This window comes from Phoca vitulina, unplaced genomic scaffold (assembly GCF_004348235.1).
Source record: "Phoca vitulina isolate PV1807 unplaced genomic scaffold, GSC_HSeal_1.0 scaffold34, whole genome shotgun sequence".
NCBI classification, from domain to species: Eukaryota; Metazoa; Chordata; class Mammalia; order Carnivora; family Phocidae; genus Phoca; species Phoca vitulina.
The window spans coordinates 1101217-1129101 of record NW_022589737.1 but is presented as its reverse complement, the minus strand read 5'-3'; the positions used below and the strand labels follow the sequence as shown (position 1 = coordinate 1129101).

Below are 27885 nucleotides of genomic sequence, written 5' to 3'. Positions count from 1 at the left end.
TACCCCAGTGGTGAGGACTCTGGGAAACAGAAGAGTCCTGGCTGAGGATCCACATTTTCTTCCCTGGGAGAAGGGCAGGAGAGCGCGTGGCCGCCCGCAGCAACCACCGTCCTGGCCCCACAGAACCTCACCCCGTCCCTGAAACACTTGCCCAGTCCTTAGCTCTCCTCAGAATATGTCTGTCCTCATTCCCTCACTTGATGTCACACTTCTTCATGGCAGCAGCAAGCACCAGAGAGCCTCCCAGCTTTAGATCCCACTAAAGTGGGTCCATAGTGGTCCCTCTCCTCTGCCTTGGCCTCTGGAAGATGGGATCCCTATCAGAGAGCCTCTCTCCAGGGCCACGCCCTCTGTAGATCCAAGGATGACCACAGAGTCTGGAACCTGGGGGGTTATTCATACCCCACGCTGCCACTCCACACCCCCAATACACGCACACTCACCATGAGATGCTGGAAGAGCCAAGAACGCATTATATTGGTGGCATGCTTGGGCAAGACTCCTCGTTTGTTCTTGGACTTCTTATCCTCATTGTCCAGGAGGGAGGTGAGGTCAAGGTTAACCTTCAGGGCACGTGGAGAAAAAATCAGCATCAGCAGCCTGGCGGGCCAGCAGCTAGGGACCTGTTGCCATAGTGACGGCAGGCTCTTGCTGCCAACCCCCTTTTCCAACTCATTCTTAGGGCCCTGGGGAGGTCACCTTTCCTTTCACTCTGCACCAGTCCCTCAGAGAATGGGAGACAGGGAGAAGGAGAAGAAGGAGGAAGAGGAGAAGGGGATGAGAGAGGACACAGAGGAAATGGGGACATGCAGAGGGTAGAGGAGAGACAAATTTGCCAGAAACCACCCACTAGTTATTAGCATTTCTAGGTTAGTTTACGGTTTGCAAAGCACCTTCTTCTCCATTACCGTGGTTAGCGCTGACAGCAGCCCTGGAAGTTGGTAGGGCTCCGTGCAGGTGGTGTTAATCCCCGCTCTGTGGATAAGAGCTCTGAGGCTCGGGGAGGTCAGGTGACTTATCCAAGATGACAGAATTAATGTCACATCTCAGGCCTGACTTCAGATCTTCTTCCTCCCCCAACCTGTGTGTGTGCTCTATCCCACTGAGCTACAGAGTGGCTCCGGCTAGAGACCAGGGATAGGAGGTGCAGAATCCTTTGACATAACCTTGAGGGGTAGGGAAATCCCAGGAGTTGATAAAGCCTTTCAGACCCCCAGCTTCCGATCTGTAAACTGGGGGTAATGATACCTCTTAGAGGAATAACGAGGATTAAGTGAGTCACTTGTGTAAAGGGCCTAGCAGAGAGCAAACAGTTATGGTTGTCCACCCCCCCACCTGTGCACATGAGCACACGCCTGTGCACGCACACTCACCTGTGTATTCTGGATCTGGATGGCTCCCTGGGGGATTGCTTGGGTGACCACCTGACCCTGGGAGGTTACCATGGTAACTGGCTGGTATAAGGCTCCACCTGAGGAGACAACCAGTTTTTGGGTCCCCTGCCATGGGGGTGGGTAGGAGTGAGGGCAAGCAGGATTTCCAACTCACTTGGCACTCCCATGTAAACACCTTCTATTCTGGAGGCACTCAAGCCCCTGTTGGGGAGTGATGGGGTGGGAACAGGGTCCAGAGAACAGAGCCTCTGGTGGGAAGTGTTTGGGGGCAGGGACGACAGCTTTACTTGGTCTTTGAGAGACTCATGAGACTTTGACCCAAATTTGTTCCAAAATACCACAATCAGGCCTTGGTGCTAGCCATCTATAAACTTACAGAACACTTCAGTCAAGAAATTGAACTGGAAGCCCCTCCTTGGCAGGGGGCACCCCTCCCATTTCCTAAGATTGTTTGTACGGTACCCTGCCCCCCCACCCCCTGGAATCCCCTTGGGGCCACCCCTTCTCCTCCCAGGGGTGTTCCCCATAATCCCCTGCACCGACCTGACACCACTTGTGAGTTGACGGTTGTCATGGCGATGTTGCCCTGCTGGAGCGCTGAGGCTGGGACCACAATCCCCTGGGGGTTATTGGAGACTCCAGACATGGAATTGGGGGAATTCTGCAGGAGGTCCTGGCAGTAAGGGAGGCGTGGTTTGTGACAATGTCACTAAATGCTTAGAAGCCACAGCCCCAAACTCCTCCTCTCCCTTTCTCCCTTCCTGTCTTCCTTCCTCCCTTTTTCCTGAGCCTCCCAGGACCCAAATCTGAAAGGCAATTCTCATGGCCTTCCAGAAGCAGTGAATAAACTCTCAATATTAAAAACCAACCAACCAACCAACCAGCCAGCCAGCCAGCCAACCAACCAACCAACAATATTTATCCACTTAGCCATTCCATTCTTCTGAAACCTGAGACACAAATCATCTCATAAACCAGTGGTCCCCACTTCGGCTTCACTTTGGAATTTCCAATACTGATGCCTGGGTTCTAACCCCAGAGATTCTTCTAATTCCATTGGTTGGGGGTGTGGCCAGGGCTTTGGTGTTTTACAAGCTCCCTAAGTGGTTTTAACGTGTGGCCAGGGCCAAGAACCAGTCTTTATCTGCCTAGCACCTCTTCACCCTTCACACTGAAATGTCTCCAGATGCCTTCCCTGACACCCTCTCCCCCCGAGAACCTCACTTCCTCACGTACCTATATCACATTATTTATTACACCCAGCTCCACACAGAAGTGGCCTCCAACATTCTATCTTTGTATCCTGAGCATCTAATTCAGGTGCCTGGCATACAGTGGCTACTAAAATCGTTGTTCAATAATAATACAAAAACATCCACCCTAGCCTCTTTACAACCTGCCTTCTAAGGGCATCTCATAGGAGCCTCGACCTCAAGCCACCCTTTGGCACATTTCATCGATTCCTTCCTTTTCCCCAGGCTGCCAACACAGAATCCCACTGCAGACAGAGTCCTCCTTTGCCCCACACTGTCAACCAGCCAGCCCCTGTTTTCCCCAGGAAACAATCCTTGCAGTTTGTTTTTGCAGCAGTCAAAGCAGATAAGAAGAGCATTTTTTCCTGGCAATCTGGTCCCCTCGTCATTGCCATGTCACAGCTGGGCCAGGAAGTGCTTGGGCCTGATATGGAGGGACTCCGCATACCATGCACAAGGGGAGGGAGCTTGGTCGCAACTCCGAGAAACATCAGTAAACTCTCCCTGCCTGGGGGTTCAGCGCTTGCTCGGGGCGGGGAGAAATTGTGGGGAAAGAATTAGGTGTGTGAGAGGTTGGGGTCTCTAGGCTTTATTTGGAGAAAGCAAGAACGGTGGCGAATGAGGTGCCATGGAAGGAGCTCTGGGAGACTGGCCTGGGTCCCTGAGCGCCTCCGACCACAGTGCCTCATCTGAAAACAGGGCTTGAACCAGGTAACCTGTCTGATGACCATCTAGGGCTGACGCTCTCATGCACACAGCTTGGAGTCATAATGCATGAGCTGTAAGAATTTAGACAGGTAAACAGTCAAGAAAATAGACCACCACTGACTTTCGTTTTAGGACTGGGAGAGAAGCTTGGGCTTTCAGCCTCCAGGGAAGGTCTAGAGTTTCTTGGAGCCAAACTCTTGGTCTTCCCACTCAAGCAGTTCAAGTCTAATGTTGAGGCCCACCTTCCGAAGCCTAAAAACTGGAAGAGCCCTTAAAAGCCACATATTCCAACTCCCTGAGCACAAATAAGGAACTGAGGCTTCTTAGAAACCCAAGTGACTCACCCAAGGCCCCCAGCTGGTTCGCAGCAATGGGACTAGAACACAGCCCTCCTTCATCCACAAATACTGAACACCCACCTTGTGCCAAGAACCGGGCTACGAGGTGCTCCTGGAATCACAGGGGTTCAGTACATAGTTACTGCAGGCAAGGTGAACAGGTGAAACAATCAAACCCCAGAAGTACAGAGACAGCATGGGCTACAGAGGAAAGACCATAGACTTGGGAATCAGCAAATCCCGGCCCTTCTGGGAGCCTCAGTCTCATTTATAAAATGTGTCTGGCCCAGTGCTGACATCCAGGAGCCCTCAAAGCCTGTTTTTTAGCTCTGTGTCCATCTAACATTGACCCTGCCCTCGTCCCGACATCCCCGCAAACCATTCTCACAGGACGTAAACCAATGCTGGTATTATTTGAAGCTGAAGCAAAGCTGGACGGTAAATGTAATAGAAGAGGGTGTCGTCCCTCCATGCCTTTCACCCTAAAACTAATGGAAATGACTTTTCACTAATCTCTCGTCTGGAATCATTCATGCCAAGGTACTCCTCATCAGGGAAAGGCATTTGGGAATTTCAAACGTAAAAAGTTGCCCCAGACGTGCCTTTTCCCTGAAAAAAAGTATCCAGCGAGGTTAGGAAAACACAAGCGAAATCAGTAAAATAAATACAAGATGTGGGCCTTGGGATTCAACCAACACACATTTTCGCCAGCCAGAGGCAGAAGGGTGAGCTATCGCCTGGATACTTCATCTGCTTATTCACACTCTGGCTGGTTCTCTGCCCTGTGGTCTTGCTGGCCTCCATGCCAGGTTCTGAGTTTGGGTAACTAAAGGCAATTTATGCATTAGATCAGACTCTTCTCTTTCCTACCTTCTCCTACTCTGGGGTCGTTGGCTGGGACATGCCGAGAGGCAGCCAATTTATATCAGCAAAGGAATGGAGTATCGAAGTTCACGGGCAGAGACCACGGGCAGAGCTAGGGCTAGTCCCATCTTAGCTGGGCAAAAAAGTGGAAGGAAAATCTGGGCCTCCCTGAGGTCTGGGGAAATAATGTCCATCCCCTACATTTGTAAATATGAGCTGTTTCACACACCGGCCTGAGCCCTGCCGTGTTTCCAAAGACAGAGTCTCAGGGTCATTGAACCAGACCCTCTGTGATCTGTATTTGTAAAAACCGCCCTCGGCTGGTTCCAAAGACCAATGGCTCTGAAACTACCTATTTATTACACACATCGAATATTAGCATTCTTTTACCATGCTATTTCATTTTAATCTCCTCACTACTATGGGAGAAATGATTTTATTTGCCTGAAGAGGAACTGAGGTCCAGAGAACCAAAGTGACTTCCTGGAGTCACACAGCTGTGCCTTGAACCCAGGTCCTTTGGCTCTGAGCGCAGCGCTGATGCTCGCTTGGAGAGATGTGCTTTGGAGTCAGACATCCCGGCTCCATGAGAGCAGGGAGCCTGGCACATGTAAGCACCCAATAAATCACTTTCCACTTCCTTTGGCTAAAGCCACTCAATGAGGGAGCTGAGTTTGGCACAGCCAGGATTTAAAAACCTGTCCTAGAAGGTCCTAGAGCTGTTTGGGTTCTTTACTTAGCAGCAGTGGAGATTCAGCTGGGACTGCACACCGAGCCGCGGTGGTCAGTCCTCACCCCGCGCCCCCTTCATTCCTGCCTCCTCGCCGAAGACATTCCCGGGCCCCGGCCAAGCCCCACAAGTGGGAGCTGCGACCCTGTCTTGAATGAGCTCTGTGACCTGACTGCAGCCATTTCAGGGGGAGTGGTGGGTCTAGCTCTCTTGAGCCTTTGTCTCTACAGAGACGATGGGCTCTGAATCTCTGGGAACAGTCCACGGCTTTTCTGAGGAAGGAGCTACTATGGCAGCAGTGGAAGCCCCTTGGGGAGAAAATGTTGGCTAAGCACTCAGTATTTTTATCTTCTTGACAGCTTCCTCTTGGGGCTTATCAGACTCCCAAGCAGGTGGATGATGCTCTGTCTAGACCCAAACAGAGCTGTTTCCTTCCAGGCTCCTTAGCGCCCATAAAGAGGTGAGAAGCACATGTGAACAGGTTTTAGCGACATTCTTCAGCATTCCGAGTCTCACATCCCTGCCCCAATTGTCCAGGAACCAGGGGCTCAGAGCTGGTTATCTAGCTCAAGAACTCTGCCTTGTCCCACCAGGAATGGCCGTGGTGTCCCCAAGCCTCTGAAAACTGCTGGAAGCCTGGCCTCCCTGGTGGAGCCATCCCACCAAACTGGGGTGTGTGTGGGCTCCTACTTTCTAGTAGTAAGATTTGCTTTCCCAGTAGGACAAGGTCCTAAAACTGAAAACTTCCCTAGAGTTTCCTGGGAATGACATCTCTGGGCCTGGACCAAGGGACCCAGGACTTGGATGGAAACCCACAAGCTGGGCTCCACAGGCCTCCCAGAAGCTGTCCCACTGACGATCCTTGTGTGCTGTTTTTCTGAGACACAGAGAGGCAGAGAGCCTCTCTGAAGTGGGCAGAGCAAGGTAGGGGAGCAGCTTTAGAACGGCTGAGAGCTCGCACCTCCTAAACCCTGTGGACCAGCTGCAAAGCCTTCACTGCCTCGCGCCATCGGCCATGGTGGTCACTGGGTGAGTTTTACTCCAAATCTCATTTTGGAACAACAACAACAAAAAAGATGATTTGTTCAAAAGGAAGGCCTTCCTAAGGACAAGTGAAAGGTTCTGGGATCATGCTTGGAAGCGGAGGGTGTTCGGGTGGGGTGTGTGTGGCACAAAGGAACGGACTATGGCTATGAACTCTGACCTCATGGTCTGATGTCAGCCCGGGAGGAGCCGGCTCAGTCCCTGGAGCCACCAGTCTTCACTGTTAATCGGGAAAGGGCTTCTGTTGCCCGGGGAAACGAAATTTCCACCAAAGGAAGAAATTCCCGGAATAAACTGATGGGAGGAAGAAAGGAAGGAGTGAAGGCAAAGACGGATAGAAAAATGTTCCTTTAAGTTATTTTGAAATAGCTGGAATGTTTATCTTACTAAGATGCCTGTGGAACGGGGGACATGAACTAGATGACACTGCAACGGTCCTTCCGACTGACGATTTTAGAAAAACCAATGCCATTCCCTAGGATCTATTGTGTGTGTGTGTGGGGGGGGGGGGGTTGGTAAGCAGGTGGAGGGGTAGGAGTTGGAGGGGGCAGTACAGCCCATGGGGCCCTGCTGTCTGCCATCCACCTCCAGGCCACTAGGGGTCTCTGCTGATCCACCAGCTCAGATTGCTCTCCCCCAAACCTCCCCAAGCCTCCCGGGAGGACAGGTCTGTGGGCTAACTGGCCTGGGCTGGTGGGGACTTGGTCTGGGGTGTCTCACTTCTGCTGGAAAGCTTGGTCTGGACTCATCCTGGGCATGCCCGTGGCCCATGCTCTTGACTCCTTCAGTGCTTCCTGGTGGCCTGATATACTGGACATAAAGCATAATGGTTCTCTTTCTTATGCGTGTGTCTTCTTTCCCTAGCTTTGGTTGCAGATATTTTGAGGGAAAGAGTGTTCTTTCTTTGAATTCCCCCAAACTGCCTACCACAGTGTTGGGTGCATGATAGATGCTCAATAAACGCATGGCCTGACGGCTTTGGCCCTGGGATAGCGTGCGTGCGTGTGTGTGTGTGTGTGTCTTACAGGGGTGGGGAGGTTGCCCCTGTCCCCAGACATGCTGTTCCTGGCAGTGTCCCTCCATTCTGGCAGGGCCAGAGTCCTGTCTTTGGCTGGGAAAAGCTGGGCTCCCAGACTCAGGGAATCCAACACATGTAAACAAGCCACCTAATCCTGTTGCTGTTCCGCTCCTGCTGGGGGCTTTAGTCTCAAGGGAAAGGCACTTCTGGCCTGTGGGGACAAGGGGCAGCTACCACTCCTAAGGAACATTCCTTCTGGGAAGGAGAGAACGGCTCAGGTTTCACTGGCCTGGCAGGAGGGGCGGTCCTCATGGTGTCCTGGCACCCTGAGCTGGAGCGCTCGGGGCTAGGATGGTGGAAGGGACAGCTTTGATGGCTGTGGTGAGAATGAGGCAGGGTAGCTCCCAGAACTCTACTTCCTGTTGCTGCGGTCTAGGGGTGCCCCCTTTCCATCTCAGTGGTGATCTTGCAGGATAGATCACCTCCCCCTCCTCCCACCAGCCTTAAAACTCCCTGGTCAAATCCAAGTGGATGCTTGGCCACTGGGCAGAACTTCCAGGGGGTGACTGAGGTGACTGTCCCCCACCTCCTTGACCTCCTGCTAATCTAGAGAATGCAAACTCCCTGTAGGTCAGTAGGCAAGTCCACCTGCCCCAGGTAGGGGTGTAATCACTGGCCGCTTCCTATTTTTTTAGAGAGTTAGCAGAGCTATAGGGTTCTATCTGCTCTGCCAAGCCCCACATCTCAGAGTTGGGTTCACTCTGTGCCTTTCTTCTCCCAATTAGCAAGTCTAAAGTCTTGCTTCCCATCAACGGGTTTCTGGGTTTCTTCCTCTCTAGTCTCCAAATCACTGCTCAGAGTTAAGGGAGTCACCCCTCCCCACCCAGGGCCCAGGACCCCTGGTTCTTCCTATGTGTCACACAAAAAAACCCAAAGACTTATTATAATAAGTAGAACATAGACTCCAGAGTGACCTATCTCAGTCTCTGCTGCTTACTTGAGCCAGTGTCTTAACTTCTCTGAGCTTCTCTTTCCTGGGGGAGAAAATCATGTGCCCCTTGCAGCCTTGTTGTGAGGAGTAAATAAGGTAATATATGTAAAGCACCCAATAGATACAGTGTTTGAAATGTAGAGGAGGTTCGGGAAATGTTGACGTTCTCCCCGCTCCCTGCCAGTTCTTCCTGGAGCAGCACACGAGGGGCTACTCAATTAATTTGCCTCCGACATGTTTCCAACCCTTACACCATCACCTACGTTCCCCATTACATCTCCCATCTTTGGTGATTGGCCATCCTTTCCAGCCTCAAAGCATAACTCCTCCAACTTGGTTGCAAGATAGTCCCTTGTTACATCTGGAGGTCAGAGATCCTGTCATATCCACTTTGAGGTCCCTGGAACTCAGCAGGCTCAGTTGTGCTTGAGCAGATTCATGGGGCTGGAATGAATGACCCCTAGTCCTTACCAACTCCTTCTCTCCAGGGATTCTGAAAGGCTGTCTCTGTTCCTTGCTTTCTCCCAGGCTTCTCTCTACACCAGGAGCGCTCACTTTTAGAGCTCCCAGATAGCCTACCACCCCCTCCCCCTCTCCCCTCTCCCCTCGGAAGTCCTCCCAAGGCCAGAGAACCTGCAACTTCTCCAATCACAATGGGCAAAATCCTCCTGCTGGCCTATCTAATCCATGCTGAGGTTTGCTCATTCTGTCTCCAGGCAGGAACAGACTGTGGCCATGAGAGTGTGCAGGCCTTCTCTGGGGGGAGGGGGAAGGGGGCTGAGCAGTGACGGGGGTAACCCGAAGCCACACATGTGGTTTGTTCAATCCAGACCGCTGTCTCTGGCTGCTCCTTTCCTGCCTGCCTCAATGTTCCCTCGACCCGGAGTCTTCTATGGCTCACATAACTTACCTAGATCCTCAGGTGTGACTCACAGCTCCCTCACCCTGAGATTGGGAGCTCCTTTTGGATAATTCACTCATGCTCTCATAGGACCTAGCACGGTGCAATGCCCCCCAAATGCTTGGTGACTGAGAACTTTGGCTCAGTCCGATTTGCCCTGTGATAGGGCCCCGGCTTAGATCCAGCCCCATTGAAGAAAGAGGGGGGAGTTTCAAGTCAAATTAATACTCGAGCAAGGTGGGAGTTAGGTTCTCTCTAGTTGGTTTATGCCCTCTAGGAAAGGCCAGGAGAAGCCTGTCCAACAGAAGTCAGAGTCTAGAGTGAGCCTCCTTACCGAGGAGGCTGCCCTTGCAAGAAGCCTGGGCTCAGAGGTGTGAGGAAGCTTGGATGTCTTCAGGTGCAGGCGGAGCAGGATGGCTTCCTGGGGACGTGGGAAAAACTAGCTGTGGCCCAATTCCTTGGGAACCCTGGTTCAGCTCTGGGGCTTGGTGGAAGTCGTTTCCCTTACTCCCTACCCCCCTCCCACCCCCAAGAGAGAGCTCACATTCAGAAATGGAAGGCCAAGCAGGGAAGGTGCCCAACTGCCATAGAGCTGAATGGGGACACAGTATGGCATCTGGGGCGGGTGGGGGGGGTGGGGACACCAATTTGAATAAAAAAAATGTCTCCCACTTTGCAACACAAGGCCAAATGATTAGCACCCGGGGAAAAACATGAGCCAGCGGTTTGCAACAAAGCTGGCGGGCGCCTGGAATGTTGATCCTGAGGATCATGTTCCAGAGGGGAGACACCCCTCCCTGGGCCCGGCTGGTGCTCAGTGCGGCTATTTCAGGCTGGGGGGATTAAGGTTGAACCATGACGAATGTGAACCATTGTGTGTGTGTGCGCGCGTGCACACACACACACACCCCGCCACGGGCACACCCCGACACACACACACACACACACACACACACACACACACACACAGACGCCCCAGACACTCTTTTTCTCTCTTCTCTCCCATACTGGCCCCCATGCCCTGATCCCCAGGCCAGCCTCCTGCACCCAAAGTCTCTTGGGTGAGGCCTCTCCTTCCCCAGGAAGGCCCAGCCAGCCCCGCACCCCCCAGCTCAGGGAGAGTGACAGGAGCCTGCCCTGGGAATGTGGACAGCACGTGGCGTGTCCTACGCACCCTCCCTCCTCCACACACCTGGCTTCGCACTGACCCCGAACCTGCCCAGCCTGTCCCTTCATCCCCCAGCCCTCAGCTGCTGCCATTCCTTTTCTCTCTCTTTTCCACCTGGGGTCTTCTCAGCCTCACTTCCCTTCCCTCTGCGGCCCTTCTCCTCCAGACCTTCATCCTTCCTCTGCCTCCCTCGAGTTGTCTTTCTTTGCCTTTATCTTTCTTCTGATTTCTCCTTCCCTCCTTTGGCTTCCTCTGGCCTCCCTTGATCTGTGTCCATCTGTCTCCTTGTCTTACTTCTTTACACAGATATTTACTGGCCGTCCACGCATCAGACCTTGGGTTAGCCGCCACCAGGCATGGGTTATAATTGTATATAAAATACTGTCTGGACTCAAAACACGTCTGTTATCTAGGAGAGGAGAATAACACTTATACCAGCGACTCCGAGATAAAGTGACATGGGATATTTATATATAAGTGGCCCCTAGTGTTCCAGCACTTAGTTGGGAGAAAGAAAAGGTCTTTCTGGATGGGGCTTCAGAGAGGCCTCCAGGGGAGAGCAGCCTTGTTACTGTCCTTGGGAAGAGGCCGGGTTTGGTCCTGCAGAGCTGTGGAAGTGTCGTCCGAGCAGACAGGCATGGGAGAATGTGCACCTGGGAGCGCCTTGACTATCAGGCAAAAGGATGAGAAAACTCGGAGGACAATCAGAGCTTTTGAGCAGGAGAAGGACATGAACAGAGTCTTAGGACCATAAGTCCAGCAGCAGAAGCTGAAGAGGCATGTGTAGGTGTGTTTGTGTTTGTGGTGTGCGTGTGCGCGTGCGTGCGCGTGCGTGTGTGTGGAGGGCCGAGGGCTAGCCAGAGAGGACAGGCATGGCAGGTTAGGAATCCATGGCAGCAGCGTGTGTCTGATTATCTCATTTACCCACGGAAGTCTGAACCTAGTAGGGTGGCGGCAAGGCAAAGGCAATGAAAGGGACAAGTTTGAGAAATTCCAAATAGGAACACCTTGCCAAGCGTCTTGTCTTCTTTTTCGAGCTTGTCTTTGTTTTTGCCCGATTGTCTGAGTTCCTCTTTCTAAGCAGATCAGAAGCCTTTCGTGGTGGCCACCCCAGGGCCAGCTTGGCTGTCAGGCAGAGATCTGATATTTACAATGACGGGAATCAAAGTTCTCTCCTCTTTCCTCAAAGCTCAGAGGCCCCGAAGGCTGGGATCTCCCAGGAGGACTGACTTCTGCAGGCAGCGACTCCGCGCCCTGGCTCACCCAGAGCCCGTGTTATCCTTCTCTGCCAACCCCGCGTCCCCAGTGGCCCTGCCTGCAGCACACTGCCTTGTCTGCCCCAGGACCCCAACCTGGAGGGGGCCGCTTTGGCTGCTAAGCCCTCTGGCCCTCCACTCCTCCCCCACTACCCTGGTACAGCTCCAGTGTCAGCCCTCGAGGTAGACTTGGAGAGCCCAGGAGGGGAAATCCAGAGCCTCTCCAAGGACCTGATTATTTCCAAAGACTTGTGCTAATTTTCTGATATGATCCTCACATCTCTGTGAGGCACTAAATCCTCATTACTTTTCCTGACCGATGCATTCTAATTAGATCAACACTTAAAAAAAATTCACAATAGCCACAGGATGGCTTTCCATCTCATTAACTCCTCACTTATTATTTTCATGAAAATTACTGATAAAAATGTGCATCTCCATTTGCTGAGGCCTCACAGCCTCCTCAGCTCCTATCTTGCATCTCTCCCGTCACCGGGCTGCGCAGCGTCGCCATGGTAACCCACAATAATAGAAACTAATAAATTACAAACGAGATGCTCGTTGAGCAATTATTGTCCTCTTTTATGCAAGTTTCTTGCTAATTTTGATCATAAGGGAAAGTACAATAAGACTCTGAAGGAATGAGTCTATTTCAAGAGAATATTAGCAAGCAGAAGCCTGGGCGGCTGTTTTTAGATCTGTAATAAAGTGAGTTGGTGATTTCAAGCAATGGGAAGAGGAAATAAACTTCTTGCCTCATGTCCCATGCAGTACTCACTGTTGAGTCCCACAGAGATCCCTTTGGATTTGTGCAAGGTGGGGCTGGCCTTCTAGAAGGCCCCCTGACCCTTCCCCTGCCTCTACAACCTGGAGGGATGGATGAAGTGTGCTGGTCCCTAAAGCTTAGAGATAAAAATGGCACCACCTTTCTTAGGCACTTTTTCCAGCGCCCATCATTCTTAGAAAGTTTATCCTTTTCCCCAAGCCTGATTGTCTCATGAGAAGAGGTTACTGTAAGCCTCCTGGGGCCCTCCCTGTGTCTGTCCCAGACTCGGGAACTCAGTGGGAGGGAAGAAAGTGGTGAGCTGTGGCTTACGTAGATGTCGGTGAGCTTGGTGGAAAGGTATCACCAGGCAGCTTTCTTAGCTCCGTAGGGTTTGGGGAAAATATTCCGCCCTGGAGACAACAGCCCATTCTCATCCAGAACACATAGTTGCCATTTCTACGTTCCCCAGTTCCCCGGATGAAGGTGGGGGTGACTCTTGGGAGGGGGGTGACTGGAGGTGACATCCACAGTGGCCCTGAACCTTAGGAAGGCAGATGAGCCAGGGTAGGGTGAGCAACTGGAAACTGATCCGGGAGAAGCAGTTGCATGGGAAGCTGTCCTCATCTATGAGGTGGGCAGGATTCAGGGAAGGACCAAACTCTCCTTCTCAAGAACACAGAGAGCTCAGCAAGCCTTCTCGAGAAGTGTTCGGGGCTAAGAGGTCGGGGTCCATTCCCGGCTCTGCCCCTGCCTCATCTCAACACTTACATGCATATCTTAGGATATCTTGGGCCAGGAAGCCAGGAATCACTTTGGTCATTTTCTAAGGAATACCCATGCCCCAGTATGGTGAGTTCTGGTGCTGCCTGATGAACAGGAGTGGATCAGAGGAGGGCCCTCATGCTGAAAGTATACAGTGAGTCTAAGCTACTTTCCTAGGCCACCAGGGGACCCTCAGACATTCCTACACCTGGCTTAGGAGATAGGACCCAGCCTTGTGTGTTACCTGTGAGTGAAGATTTATGGAGGGCTGATTGGGGGAGTAGGGTCCCCCGAGGTCATTCCTGAGCAAGTTATCGCTGTGCATCTTGGTTTTGAGGCAGGTGATGTACCGGTTACAAAAGTCCTTGCAGAGTTCATTGACTTTCTCCAATTCCAGCAGGTGAATTCTCAGGACCTGGATTGCCTTCACCATCTGAGGAGAGGAAGGGGAGGTGAGCCCAGGTGTTCGTATCACACTCCTCCTGCCACCTTGACCTCCTAAGCCCCAAGCCCACCAGGGGGGAGAAGCCCATGCCCTGCCTTAGGCATAAGCTTTCTCATCCACTGGATTTAAATTTAAATCCTATTATTTCATGTGTGTCCTCCTTAAATTCTAGTTATGGTTTGCATGCTTTTAGCCCACTGTTAACACAACCGCTCTCAAGTAAATGGTATTTGGAGAACCATTGAGCTAAAAGCCAGGTGTCTGGCCCTGACCCTGCCAGTCTTATCTGGGGGACCTCGGGCAACTGGTTTGCATCTTGTTGTCGGAAAAGTGGGGATAATTATGCCCTCCTTAACAACCTTCTAGGTTTGTGGAAAGGATTGTAGAGGGAACGTAGAAGCTGCAAAGTGTGGAGCGTTGAGCAGGCACGAGGAAGATGGAGATCGGAGCTCTTGTGGGCGCCTCCAGAAGTCAGGGACTGTCTGTTCTTAAGCATGTATTCTGAGGGCAGGTCACCTTGCAGATGCCCCATTGATACTTGCTGACTGACGGGATCATCCCGCATGACTTAGCTGGGCTCTGAACACCGAGCTGTCCTGTGCCCTTTGGATTGTTGGACGTGACTGTCCCTCTTCAGATGGACACTCCCCACCCTTCATGGCAAGAGGCTAGTTCTCAATTGGAGCTTTTCTCTTTATCATGGTTATTATTAGAACAAGACAATTGCTACCGGCAGTTTGGAAGTCAAGGAGGAAAATAACTGCCCTTGACCCAATCACCCTAAAAGAATGATGCTTTTTTTTTCTCTTTTCCACAGGCATCTATTTTAACATTGCTTTAGTCACTTTGTGCTTACAACTTTGTTTCCTGTTTTCCCCTTAGTTTACCAAATGTATTTTTCTATACAGCAGCACCATCTTCTCTATTGTCGCTTCCAGCCTGCGAGCTTCTAGAAGGGAGAGAGGGTGCCTGATTTGCTCACCATGTTATCCTTGGCACCAACTGCGAGCTTCTAGAAGGGAGAGAGGGTGCCTGATTTGCTCACCATGTTATCCTTGGCACCAACACTCTGGACACTGAATAAATATTTGTTGGATGGGTAAAAATTATTCAGTAAATATATTTTTAATTGTTGCCTATTATTTCATGTGTGTCCTCCTTAACCAATCCCTCATTGTTGGGCATTTAGGCTATTTCTAATTTTTCAATTTTATAAAAAATGTTACAGTGACTGTTTTCCAAGCTTCCCGCTTTGAGTCATGTGTCTGCATTATTTCCTCAGGGTGAATTCCCAGAAGTGACAGGAGAAAAAGCTATGGACATTCTTTTGGCTCATGATAAATACTGCCAAATTGCTTTTCAAAAAAGCGTTGTTCAAATGATGCTGGAGCACTCAGACATCCACAAGGAAAAAAAGCAAACCTTGCTTTAAGTCTTATATAAAAATTAACTCAATTGGACCAAAGACCTAAATGTAAGATATAAAACTATAAAACTTTTAGAATAAAAATGCAGGAGAAAATCATGAGTTCCTAAGAGTGGGCAAAGAGGTCCACACAAGCTTGACTCAGAAATGGAAAAACTGATAAATTAGAACTCATCAATATTTAAAATGTTTGCTCTTCAGAAGAACCTGTGAAAAAGATGAGAAGGCAAACTATAGACTGGAAGAAAATACTTGCAAACCATATATCTGACAAAGGAATTCTTTCTAGAATATACAAAGAGCTCTCAGAACTAAACAGTAAAATAGCAAGCAATCCAATTAGAACAGGGGAAAAAGACAACATCGGACATTTCACTGAAGAAGATACACAGATGGCAAGTAAGCACATGAGAAGATACTCATTTTCCTTAGCCATCAGGGAAATGCAAATTAAAACCACAACTAGATATCACTTACACATCTATCAGAATGGTTAAAATGAAAAATAGTGATAACACATCACTCGTACATTACTGGGGGATATGAAAAATTGTTCACCCACTCTGGAAAACAGTGTAACAGTTTTTTTTAAAGCAAAACTACATAATTGCTTACCATACGCCCTGCAATTGTACTCTTGGGCATTTATCCCAGGGAAATAAAATATATGTTCACACAAAAACAGTATGTGAATGTTCAAAGCAGCCTTATTTCTAACAGCCCCAAACCAGAAACAACCAAAATATACTTCACCAGGTGAGTGGGTAAAGACCCTGTGGTACGTCCATGTCATGGACGACTACTTAGCAACAAAAAGGAACAAACTGTTGATACACTCAACAACTTGGATGGATATCAAAGGAATAATTATGCTGAGGAAGAAAAAGCCAATCTCAAAAGGTTACATACTGTATGATGCCATTTATCTAACATTCTTGAAATGACAACATTATGGAGATGGAGAACAGATTGGTGGAGGCCCGGGGGTGCAGAGGGAGGAACTGTTCCGTCTCTCAACTGTCAGAGTTTACATGAATCTATATCTGTGATAAAATGGCACAAAACTAAACACACACACGAGTGCATGTAAAATGGTGTCATCTGAGTAAGATTGGTGGATTGCATCATTGTCGATTTCCTGGTTGTGAAACTATATGCATTATGCAAGAGGGGAATCAGAACTCCTTTGTATTAGTTCCTAGAACTCTGTGTGAATCTATAATTACATTGAAATGAAAAAAAAAGAAAAGGTAGGGCTTGTTGCCCTTTGAGACCTGCTGATGTTGACATAAGCAGTACACAGGGTCCCTGTTTAATCCTACCCTCCGAACTGCTGGCTAGCATCTTGATGCCTAGGAAACAAGGCAGGGAGTCTCTCCCAGAGAATTCTGACAGTCGGGCGTGAGCAGAGCGGTGTGGCTGGACACCAGTGCCATGCTCCTCTCTGAGCTTCACTGGCATTTCTAGTGGGGAACGATTGAGTAGTCCCTGGGTTAGCTTTTGGATTGCCTGATGGGCAGGAACAGTGCTTAACTAATTAAGGACTCTTGGAATACTGACACTAAGTGTCACTCAAAGATAGAGAACAACAATTTTGTGTCTTCATGCAGGGCTCAATCCAAGGGTCTTATCCTAAGGGAGTGCTCCCTCCATGGGGCTGAGACCAAAAGAAACTGTGCTCTACCAGGCAAAGAAGAGAATCGTGACTTTAGAATGGTTTATTTGGTATTGAAGGAACATTTGCTCTCAATTTTCTACTTGACTTTGGTCATGGATATCTTGGTTTCTGTCTTTCAGAATAATTAGCACCATACAAAGCATTTAATAAATGCTCACTGATTGCTTGATAATAATCCCCAAACATGTCTTATTCTTACTATGTCTCAGGCACTGTGTTAAACCTTCCACATGCCTTACCTTATTTATACCGCACAACCACCTTTGCAAGGAGGCACCATGATTGCCCATATTTTACAGTTGAAGAAAATGAAGCCCAGAGATATTAAGTTTCACTTGTTTAGAGTCACATGGCTGACAGGCGATAACACTAGGCTATGAAGCCCCATGGCCTATGTTGTTCCCAAGACAGGCTCTTGGGATTTGTGTAGATGGAGAAAAGCAGTTTGAAGGGTGCATGATTTGGGGGGGGTGTGGCTCAGTGATGGGAAGCATAGGGTTCTAGGAAGACCAAATAGCTTTGGGGACATTAAAGTTTAGGATTTCCAGAGCCTTCCTTGGTAACCTTCTTTCATTCAGCTGCTCTGGTTTCTCATCTCTCATTCCTGGCCTTGCCCACAGGAGTCAGAATACCTCACCGATGTAGGTGTCTGCCTCCTCCGGGGTAAAAGGAGAGGGTTGGACTGTCAGGTGCTTTCCATTTTCTGATTCCCTGAACATTATCAGGACTTGTGCCCTCGGTTCACTGACGGGCCTGGGAGGGGCCCTGGGAGATGATCTGGGCTGGCATCTAGGTGAGTGGATGGTCCAAACTCTCTTAAGATACATGGCCGCTCTCTTCTGAGGCTCTCCCAGCTAGAACCTTCACTTCAGACTGTCTCTATTTCTCTCAGCCTGCTGATGGAGCAGTTCTTCCTTATATGTACAAAATCTCTCCTTCCTGAATATGAAGCGCTTACCCAGCCTTCTGCAGGCACCAAGAACACCTAGTGCCTCCATCAATATAACCTCCCTTAATTTGTTGTTATCCATTCAACACAAATATGGAGTCTCACTCTATGCCATACATGGGACAAGGCATCTGACTTGAATAAATTATCCAACTGGCTTTGTCTCCTCCAGACAAAACATCCTAATTCCTTAAACCTTTTCCTTTTCCCTTTCTGCCTCCCTCCCTTCCTTCTTTCTTTCCTCCCTTTCTTATTTCTTTCCTTCCTTCCTTCCTTCCACCCTGTCTCCCTCTCTCCCTCCCTTTCTTCCTTCCTTCCTTCCACCCTCTCTTATTTCTTTCCTTCCTTCCTTCCTTCCTTCCACCCTGTCTCCCTCTCTCCCTCCCTTTCTTCCTTCCTTCCTTCCACCCTCTCTCCCTCCCTCCCTCCCTCCCTTCCCTTCTTCCATTTCTTCTTTCCTTCGGTCTCTGAGCTTTCCTTTACTGTACTATTCTTCTTTTTTAATCAAAATTTCATTTACTCATTTGGTTAATTTAAATCTACATACATGCATCCACCACACAGAAAGGTGTATATATCTATTCATTTATTTTAAAAACATAGCCAATAAATACTTATTATTAAAAAAGAATCAGAAAGTACAAACAGATAAGATAAAATACAAAGTAAAATCTACTCAGAATGGTTTTGTTCAAATAAAATACACAGGGAGCTTACACCAGATCTGGTGCCCAGTGGCCAAAAGTGGACCTACTTTTTGGTCTAACAAAGCACAGTTGAAGGATGACTTTTGTATGGGCTAATAGGCTTGGTTTAAAGATTTAAGAAGGTAGAGTAAATCATAATGGTATTCCGAGGCAATGAATATGGAGGACCTATTCAATATTAGAGAAAGAGATGGGCCGTACCATTAGTGGGGGTGGCTATTAGGCAGAGTAGCAAGTCTGTGAGGGATGTTGTCAGACAACCTGAATCCAGGCCTACTGTTTACAAAATTAGGTGTTACTGGGCCAAGTCCATGACTTCTGTGAGCCTCAACTTCCTCATTTGGAAAATGGGGATAACGATCATCCCTTGCTTGCAAGAGTTGATGAGGCTAAAGGCGATAATGATGTGAAATATCTTAGAAACCACAGGGAAGCAAATGGGTACAATTTTTAAACCTCTTTTAATAATTTCTAATATCCTGTTGGCTTTTCTATTGCTATTCCATATTCAGTGAGTAGAAAAAGAAGCATTCCCAGTGTTTTTCCTCCTGTATTTATGTTTAGTAAATCATTCTCTATCCTACGTGTTTGCAATTTCGGGTTTTTGCTTCTAAATCAGAATAAAAGTCTGATTTATTAAACTATTTTTCTAAGTGATCAATGTCATATAAAAAGTTATTTCAAATCTTCTAGAGCAATAACAATTCCATTTAATTTAATATCATCATCAAACGTGATGAATGTGTTCTCAATCTTTCCCCCCAAGTCTTGCTTCACCTCCAGCTTCTCTCTCTCCCTTGTACTTTCAAAATAAAGAAACAGTCCCTTTCTTCTGAGAAGTATCCTTCAAAAAAAGCAAAACAAGATGTGACCTTACATTTTAGTCTCACACCACTGCACACTAGCCCCTCACCGGTCCTGGGAGAGTACACAGGACTGAGGCTTCTCGCTGGCTATGAAGTCGCATGGTGTGATGTCCCAAATCTATTATTTCCTGCCTGCTGATTCTGGACAAGCAGTTTTACTTTATCTGTAAAATTTAGAATGATAATACCTACCCGGTAGAGTGGGTATGAAAATTGAATAAGACAATGTATGCAAAATTCTGGGCACACAGTAGCTATTTGATAAATGTCCATTCTTTATGCCAACCCTCTCCCCCACCCCACTACCACCAAGCTCCTTTCTAAAAAGTGGCCTCCTGTAGGATTGTGGCTTCTGCCCTTGATGGTCATAAATCCTTGCCTTCCAAAACACTTATATATATATATACACACCACTTTGTGATTTGCAACATGCTTTTCTCATCATTATCTCATTTGAGTCTCACAACCACGGAGATACAGGGGCAATACGTTCAGGTAACCTAAATCCCGCGCGGCAGTTAGGGAGACACCCTTTCCCTGGAGGGCAGGCTCTTTTCACCCTCTCCTCCCTCTGCAAGTTGGGAAGCTGGAACTACTCTCCCTCACTTACAGACAAAAGAGTTTCTAAACTCGCATTCCTTAAAGTGCTCAGATATTTCCTGCGGGTCATTAGGGCAGCCAAGGCTAAAATCAAATCAGGAATTGTTCCTGACCCACCAGCTGGATCTGAGCAGTTGGAAGTGCGGGGTCCCTGGAACAAGGAATGGGACGTGGGAAAAAGGTGAAGACCAGGGATGGGAGTACTGCCAGACAACTGGGGATAAAATGATGACGGAAGCCATCATGCATGACAAGTTCAATGACTTTTAAGTCAATAACATGGTACTTCGCCTCCAATGTCCTCAGAATTTGGAGAAGCAAGTGGTTTAGAGGGAAGAGGTGGGCTTTGGGAGTTAGACCCACTTGGTGCAAATCCCAGCTCTGTAACTTATTGGCGGTAGGACTCTCACTCCTTGATTTTCTCCTGTGTAAAATGGGGATGACAAGGACTACCTCATGGGGCTGTCATGAGAATTGCACAGAGAAGTATGCTCGAGAATGATGGATTTTGGAGGCTGAGTCTTGGGTCTTCCATCCAGTGAGAAATCCTGAACAATTTACTTAATCTCTGCACTTTACTTTCCCCATTTCTCCTGTAAAATGGGATAATAGTAGTGAGTCCCTCAGCATTGTACTGAGGATTAGATGAGATGCATCTAGAAAGAACTAAAAACAAGAGCTGGTACATAGAAAGCCCTAGGAGAACAGTGGCTATAGGTCAGCACAGCTGCTAAGAGTGTGGGTGCCGGAGTTCTAGACTGCGCAGTATCTGACTCGCACCCCTGCCTCGGACTAGCTGTGCAATCTTGAACTTCAGTGATTTCACCTTGCGCCTCAATCTCCTCATTTTAAAATGGGGATAATAAGTGCCATGAATTGTGCAAGACTGTTGAATCTCAGATCTGTACCTCTGAAACAATGCAATATAATTAAAGAAAAAAAAAGAAGAAGAAGTTAGCAGGAGGGGAAGAATGAAGGGGGGAAATCGGAGGGGGAGACGAACCATGGGAGACGATGGACTCTGAAAAACAAACTGAGGGTTCTAGAGGGGAGGGGGGTGGGAGGATGGGTTAGCCTGGTGATGGGTATTAAAGAGGGCACGTTCTGCATGGAGCACTGGGTGTTATGCACAAACAATGAATCATGGAACACTACATCTAAAACTAATGATGTAATGTATGGTGATTAACATAATAAAAAATTTAAAAAAATGTTTAAAACAAAAAAAATGGGGATAATAATACACATAATACGCACATAACTTGTGGGTTTGAAGAGAGGATTAAATAAGATAATATTATGTAAGGTGTTTACAACAGCACCTGGCACCTAGGAATGCTCTATAAATGTTAATCACGACTAGCTTTGATTAGACTTGCTTTCCCTAGCTTGGTGTTGGTAAGATTTTCTGCTCCTATGTCGGTGAAGAGAGTCAGGCTGCAGGCTGAAGTGAACGACTATGATCGGGGCCGCCGGGGGTCTCTGTGGGCCCAGAGCTCTGGCCTGGCTCCTTCATGTGCCTCCTTATTCACAGCCTCCGGCCTCTGGCCCTGCCTCCTTAGAGTGGGCGCAGGGGCCTGGGGGGCCCCATTTTGGAGCTGGCTTTGCAGTCAGGCAGCCATAATCTGTCCCTTGAGCCACACCAGAGTCTCATTAAAACGTGCCCCATAAATGTTAAAAAATTTACACATAAAAAAATTCCATGCATGAAACTGAAACCGTACGTTTTACAGCCTCGGTTTGAAATCTTGCATAATATATAAAACCTCGGCACTGCACTGGGGGCCCGTAAATCAGATTTTATAAAACAAAAAGCTTTTACCTTTCAAAGGGGTTTGGGGAACTTGCAAATTTTACAAACTTTCCCAACTGCCAGTCAGAGGCTGCTAGGTCCAAGCAGGGGATCAGTGGGCCAGGTGAGAAATGGGCCTGGTGAGCCCTGGTTGAGTGTGGGGACTGGATGGGGGGAGGGTATCCCCCCCACGGAGCTCAGCGGGGGGCATGCCAGCTTAGCCACCATGGGGGTGACAAGCCACCCCCATAGTCCTGAAACAGGGAGGTAGAGAAGGTCAGAGAGTGGGTGCCAGGGGATGGGTGGGGGGAGGGGTGGTAGGGGGCGTGGAGATGCTGGTGGCATTTATAAATGAGGGCTTTACTGCCCCCAGGAAGAAGAGAGGTGAGGAGACCCTGGAAGGAGCAGGGTCTTGGGAGCCAGCAGACCTGGGTTCTGGTCCTAATGACTCCTTTCCCTCCTCTGGACTTCAGTGTCCCCATCTATAAAATGGGTAGTCGGATGGGCTGGACTGGCTTCTCCCCGTGGTTGTGCTCTTCCCTTAGCGTTTCATGACTGAGTCTCTCTTTGGGCATCAGTGCTGTGGGAGAGGCGGCTAGCCAGGGGAGGGAAGTTCCCCCAGAAGCCTGTGATCTGGGAACCTCTTTGACCTTTGGGCAGCTCTGGGAGAGCACGATCAGCGGTTCCCATGGGAACTTGTCTGGGAGACTGCCGGGAGCACGGGAAGGGATGGCTCAGCAAGGCAGTTTGCTTGGAGGAATGGAGGAATGGAGGACGGGCAGCTGGAGGTGGGGGCATGTACGCCAAATGGTTGGCCTGCCACGGCTGGGGCCTATGGGCTCTCTGGGCTCAGGAGAAAGCAGGATCAGAGCGGGGCCCAGGGTGGGACAAAGTTTTGGGGGACCCCCATGTCCTCCTGACAATCCCATCTGTGAAAGTCAACATTCAAGGGCAAAGGAAAGCCGCCCTGACACACATATATATAAAAAATAAATCTCTCAATTATCTCAGCTCATTTGCTTGGGGTCTCTCATTTTATGTCCCTGCTCCGCTGTGCAGTATATCTGTCCGGATAAAGAGTTACAGTCCGTTGGGCTACGTGTGCGGGGTTGTAAAAAATACAGATGCCAAATTAACTGGCTGTGGCACTCAGCAGCTGATTGAGCTGATAATGACGTGATCTGACCTTTTTCTAATTTCTAATTATGTGCATCTCGGCTGTGCTGGCTACATGATTCTTGTTCTAATGACGGCTCCTGTCGTTGGCCTCTCCAGCCGCCCCCTCCCCACACAGGACTACAAATGGGGTGGCAAAGGGCACTGCTTGACCCTGCAAATAAAGTTGCAGTGTCTCCGCCCCACAGTCTCTTTGATGGCCTGGAGGAGACGCTGGGAAGGCGGACCTCCTTACCTTAGCGATACTGCATTTGAGATTAACCTTCCGGATGCCACGCATTTTTAAAGGACATTTCGTGCCACATGCCATCTTGTTAATTTTTTTTATTGCCGTCACCTGAGAGAGGTGTGTTAGCTCTACAGACGAGGAAACCGAGCTTCAGAGGAGTTACATCTTCAAGTTGCACCCGGGCTAAGCCGTGAAGCCAGGCTCAGGTCCTCCGTGTCCAAGAGCTCCTTCAACTCTCTATTCAAACCCCTGACCGGTCGGCCAAGCCACTGACTGCGGCCAAGACCTCTAAGTAAATCAGGTCCACGTGGGTGGACGCGGTATCTGAGGACCGTTCCGCCCACTGGACCATTCCCAGCCCGGTCACCTGGGATAGAAGACCTGGGAACACCAGAGGGCTGGGGCCACCGGGGCAAGACATTTAACCAAGTTCTGCTGGGCAGAATCAAGAGATCGGATTCTTTGAGGGAACAAAACCCCAGGAGACCCAGGTGGTGTTAGCAAGGGGAGAGCACAGAGCTGTGGCCACTTTTTGGTAAATTCCAGGTTATCCTAGAAAGCGAGGCTGCTCTCAGGGTGTCTGTGAGCGCTTCACCTGGCAGGTAGTGGCGGGCGAGGCGGGTGAGGTTTGCTGCCCCAGGACTCCTGCTTCCTAAAAAGGTTTCAGTTCTTTCCCATGACTCAGCCTGATTTGAGGCACCTTCTACCAACTTGGGCCTCTGCTTCTTTTTGTATCATGGGACAGGAGTGGGTCGTGGCTCTGCCGGCCCCATTCCAGCCCCCGCCGCCGAGAAATAGCTGCCTCCTCTCCTATCTCCGTGGCTGCTGCAGGGCTGAATCCCAAGGCCTACGTCACAGCGGCGGTCCTGAGATGGTGACCCGCTGACTAGCAGGGTGGGGCCGGACCAGCCTGCAGGGAACCGGACAGTGGGCTGGGCTCCCAGGCAGTGCGGCTGCCCCATCCCAGCCAGGGGAGAGGGAGGGCCAGGGATGAGCAGAGCCGACCCAGGGCCCTCAGGTACCCACGCTAACAACGCTGACGGCCGGCCCGTGCTTCCCTCTCTCGAACCGCCAGCCCCCCTCTCACACCTCACCAATTTCCAGGCCAGGCTGGGCTCTCCTGGCAGCTCTTCTGGACTCCATAAAATATCACGTTCAACTCTTGAGAGAAGCAGTGGGGTGGATAATTCACAGCACAGAATAATACGTAAGTCACTGAGATCTGTTCTGTAGGTGCTCTGAGTGTGTGCGTGTGCGTGGGCACGCGCGTGTGCGCACATTTTCTTCCTTTGTTTTTGGTGCCACATTTGCTTTTCTAATTCTATTTCCCTTTTGGGAGCAGGTATCAGCTAAACTCTGACTATGGGAGGTCAGCACTATAATCAATTTATGGAGGAGAGTTTTGCAGAGTTTTCAAATTCACCATGCATGGTCTAGGTAATCTACCCACAGAAAAATAAAAAATTGTGGTTAATAATTAATAATTCTGGGATAACTGTATATCGTGATGAATGAATAGAGCGGCTGCTCTGTTTCTCAGCAGAATTCCCAGGGCCAGTAGAGAATTTCAGATGTTACCTATGGTAGTGGTTATCAAATCTTATTGATGATTGCAATTGCCTGGGAAACTTAAAAATGTAGATTCACAGGGCCCACCAAACTTACGGAATCATAATGCCCAGGTGGTGGGGCCCAGGAATATGTATTTTAGAAAACCTGTAGTGATGATCTGGATGATAAATTGGGTTTAGGAGCCTGGTCTGTGTCCCCCCCAGATGGGCAGGACATCTATTGGCCTTCTCAAAACGCCTGTGTCTCCAGGTCCTTTTCTCTATTGATGTGCTTGAATATGCCTGTTGCCCTCATCCTCCACACTGGAGCCCGCCAGCCGTCAGCTCCTCTCTGGGCAGCCTAAGACATTATTTATTAACACACCAGGACTCCGGGCCTCAGAGCAGCTATTCCACGCCTTCTGGCTCCTATGACCCTCCTTCCCTCCTCTCTGCACCGCAAGTGGGGTGGGGGGCAGGGTATTGGGATGCAGGATGCAGGTGCCGCAGTGAGCAGAGAACAGAAGGCCATTGGCAGCAAAACCTGGGCATGCAACTCTTGGTTTAAGGAACCTGCAATGGTTCTCAACTGCTAGAATGGGTGCATCTAGGGCCTGCCCCATAGTGGGCACCCCACAGTTTCTGTTGAATGAATGGAATGAATAAAAGGATCATTTCTAGGGCTTGCGGAAGGATCAGAGGTTAGGAAGACCCTAGCCAGGGTGGGGGTCGGAGGGTCTTTACCAGATTGTCCAGTTCTGGGTCATCGCTGAAGAAGGGTTTGTGCTCCTGTTCCTGCTGGTGGACAAAGTTCTCGATGTCCACATCAAAGCTGGCGGAGGTGATGCACTCTGAGCCCTGGGTGGCCTGTTCACATTTCTCAAACAGCAGCGTCAGGAGCGGGAAAAGAGGGTGCCTGTGGGGACATCAAGAGCTCACACATGCGCACACACAGAGACCTGCTGCTGGCTGGGCTCAGAAGCCACCAGGGCCCCTTTCCCGCACTCCCGTCACTTCTTCTCCCAAGGTCCTGCTTCTTGAGAACATCCCCAGTCCCCACGCCAGCCTGGGTGGCAGCACCTCATGCCCTGGCATGGAGGATCCAGTGTCCTGGTTTCTGGAGCCTTAGAGGGCTCTATTCCTCCCCTCTGGGTGCCTAACTTTTCTCTTTGGTCAGATAAGCTGCGTGGGTATCTGGTGAGAGATGAGGGGTATAAGCCTTCACAGAAATAAGTGTCCATTTCTGGTTCAAGGTCAACCTGGGAAGGACATATAGGAAGTGTCCAGAAAAGTCCTGGGTGTGAGCAGTCGTGGTGGGTCACAGACTCATTCTTGGCCGTCTGGAGCCGGCTGAGGGCAGCAGGTGTGCACAAGTGTGTGTCTACCATTGTACACAGAGGGATGTGTGTGAGCTCGAATACACGTCCACACACGGTGGGCAGGTGTCTCCACCTGTCCTGCGTCTACTGGCTGACTCAGTTTAGGTCACACACCCCAGTTACATGTATGACATCTCCCTGCACCTTTCTATCAGTGCACACTTAGCACAACCATGACTCAATGATTATCAGCATCGCCGTTCTCTTCTAAGATTGTCCCCGTTTTAATGATCACTGTATCCTTAGGATGTTGCCCTGCATGCTCATAGCAGGCACTTACTAAATGTTTGGTGGCGGATGATGAATCAGCAAATGAAGACAGCGTGGGTGTAAGCATGTGTGAGCATGTGGGTGTCGTTCCGGGATGCATTATGTAAGCCGGAGTGCCTACTTCAGTGCCTGACTGACCCTAGGGATCCTCGATTAGACATCACCAAGTCTGGGAAGCTTCCTTCACTCCCCTGCCCCTAGCCTCTGCTGATGGCTCTCTGAGCTGTTTGTTTTATTATTGGACTTCCTCACTAGACTGTGAGCTAGATGACGGCAAGAGCCAAGCCCACCTTACTCTTCACTGTGTCCGGAGTCTGGAAGAGGTATGTGGATCCCATGAAATATTTATTGCATATTATATGTGTGTGTCTATTTGCACATATAAGTGCACATCGTTCTTATTTCTCCTCAGCACGTGTGAACAATGAGGTCTTAGCATCCAGCATGGGTGCATGTGTTTGCACAGATTGTTGACCCTGGACCTGCAGCCTCATTCCCTTCCACTGAGATTCCAAAAGAGCATCTGCCCATCCCTCTCTGGGCTCTCCTCGGTCCCTTGGGACCACACAATCCAGCCCTTTTCTTTTTGATTAAGCCCTGCTTGCTGGGAGAGGAGGAAGTTTGTGTGTCGGGCCTGGCTCTCAGGCCTCTGCCAATAGGCATGTTCTAGCCAGCATGGTCTGACGGAGCTTTCTGCAATGATGGAAATGTTCTACAATCTCCTCTGTCCAATATGGTAGCCACTAACTACAGGAGGCCAAGGAACACTTGAAATAGGACTGTGGTGCCTGCAACACTGAATTTTAAATTTATTTAATTTTAACTAATTTTAATGTAAATAGCCGCATGTGGCTAATGGCTACCATATTGGAGAACGCAGTAAGTCTTGAAAAGGCAAACAGACCATGCGTTTTCCCTTCCAGTATGCTACGAACACAGCAAGAGGAAGACTGACTATCCAGCCTACACGGTGTTTGTATGTAGATGAGGGAACCCTTAACAGCCTGTCCCATGCTGGGATTCTAATAATTCTGGGCAAAAAGACAGAAGGTGCTCAGTTCCATCCACACTCACACCTACACCTACTGGGCATTCTACTCAGGCTCAGTGGCGGATGAGGAGAGATACATTCCTGCTTCGGATGAGCCGCTTGGTGCCCCTGGACACCATCTCCCGACGCTTGTTTTGGGAGCTGTTGCATGAACAGTGGGACCCCCAGGCTGCAGCCTAGGTTACAGTCTGGAGAGGGAAAAGAGTCAATGTGTGAGGCCGGCGCATGGGCAGCCCCCCATGGCTAGAAGATCCATTTGGCTCTGGAAGGAAGCTGGTAGGGCAAACAATGGGTTTCCCTTACCCAGCCGGCTGAAGACAAAGAGAAAACCAGGTGCGGGGGTTAAACTCCAGCGTAAGTCTTCATTTGCAGGCACTAATACCATAGCATATTATAGTCTAATCTAACCTGATCCCAGTTTAATGCAAGATTCTCCTGGCCCTGAGTGGAATACCAAAGAAAGCCTCAGTGGCTGTAATTTAAGCAGAGCCCTGCAGTGGTTTAGCTGAGGGACATGAAAGGCAAATTCCAGACGGTGTTATGAATTATTGCGCCTTATGAACCTTCCTACTCT

At 49.4% G+C, this 27885-nt stretch overlaps 1 protein-coding gene across 6 annotated transcripts in view; it reads right to left on the bottom strand.

The window, feature by feature from the left end:
• PKNOX2 (PBX/knotted 1 homeobox 2) overlaps positions 1–27885 on the bottom strand; it is a 278261-nt gene that overhangs the window by 20665 nt on the left and 229711 nt on the right. For all 6 annotated transcript variants that reach the window (XM_032426350.1, XM_032426347.1, XM_032426352.1 and 3 more), the window contains 5 exons: positions 25356–25527; positions 13438–13626; positions 1938–2067; positions 1374–1471; positions 444–563 (listed from right to left, as the gene is read on the bottom strand). In XM_032426350.1, the coding sequence (XP_032282241.1) occupies positions 444–563; positions 1374–1471; positions 1938–2067; positions 13438–13626; positions 25356–25527 (709 nt within the window). The remainder of the gene's footprint in view (positions 1–443; positions 564–1373; positions 1472–1937; positions 2068–13437; positions 13627–25355; positions 25528–27885) is intronic.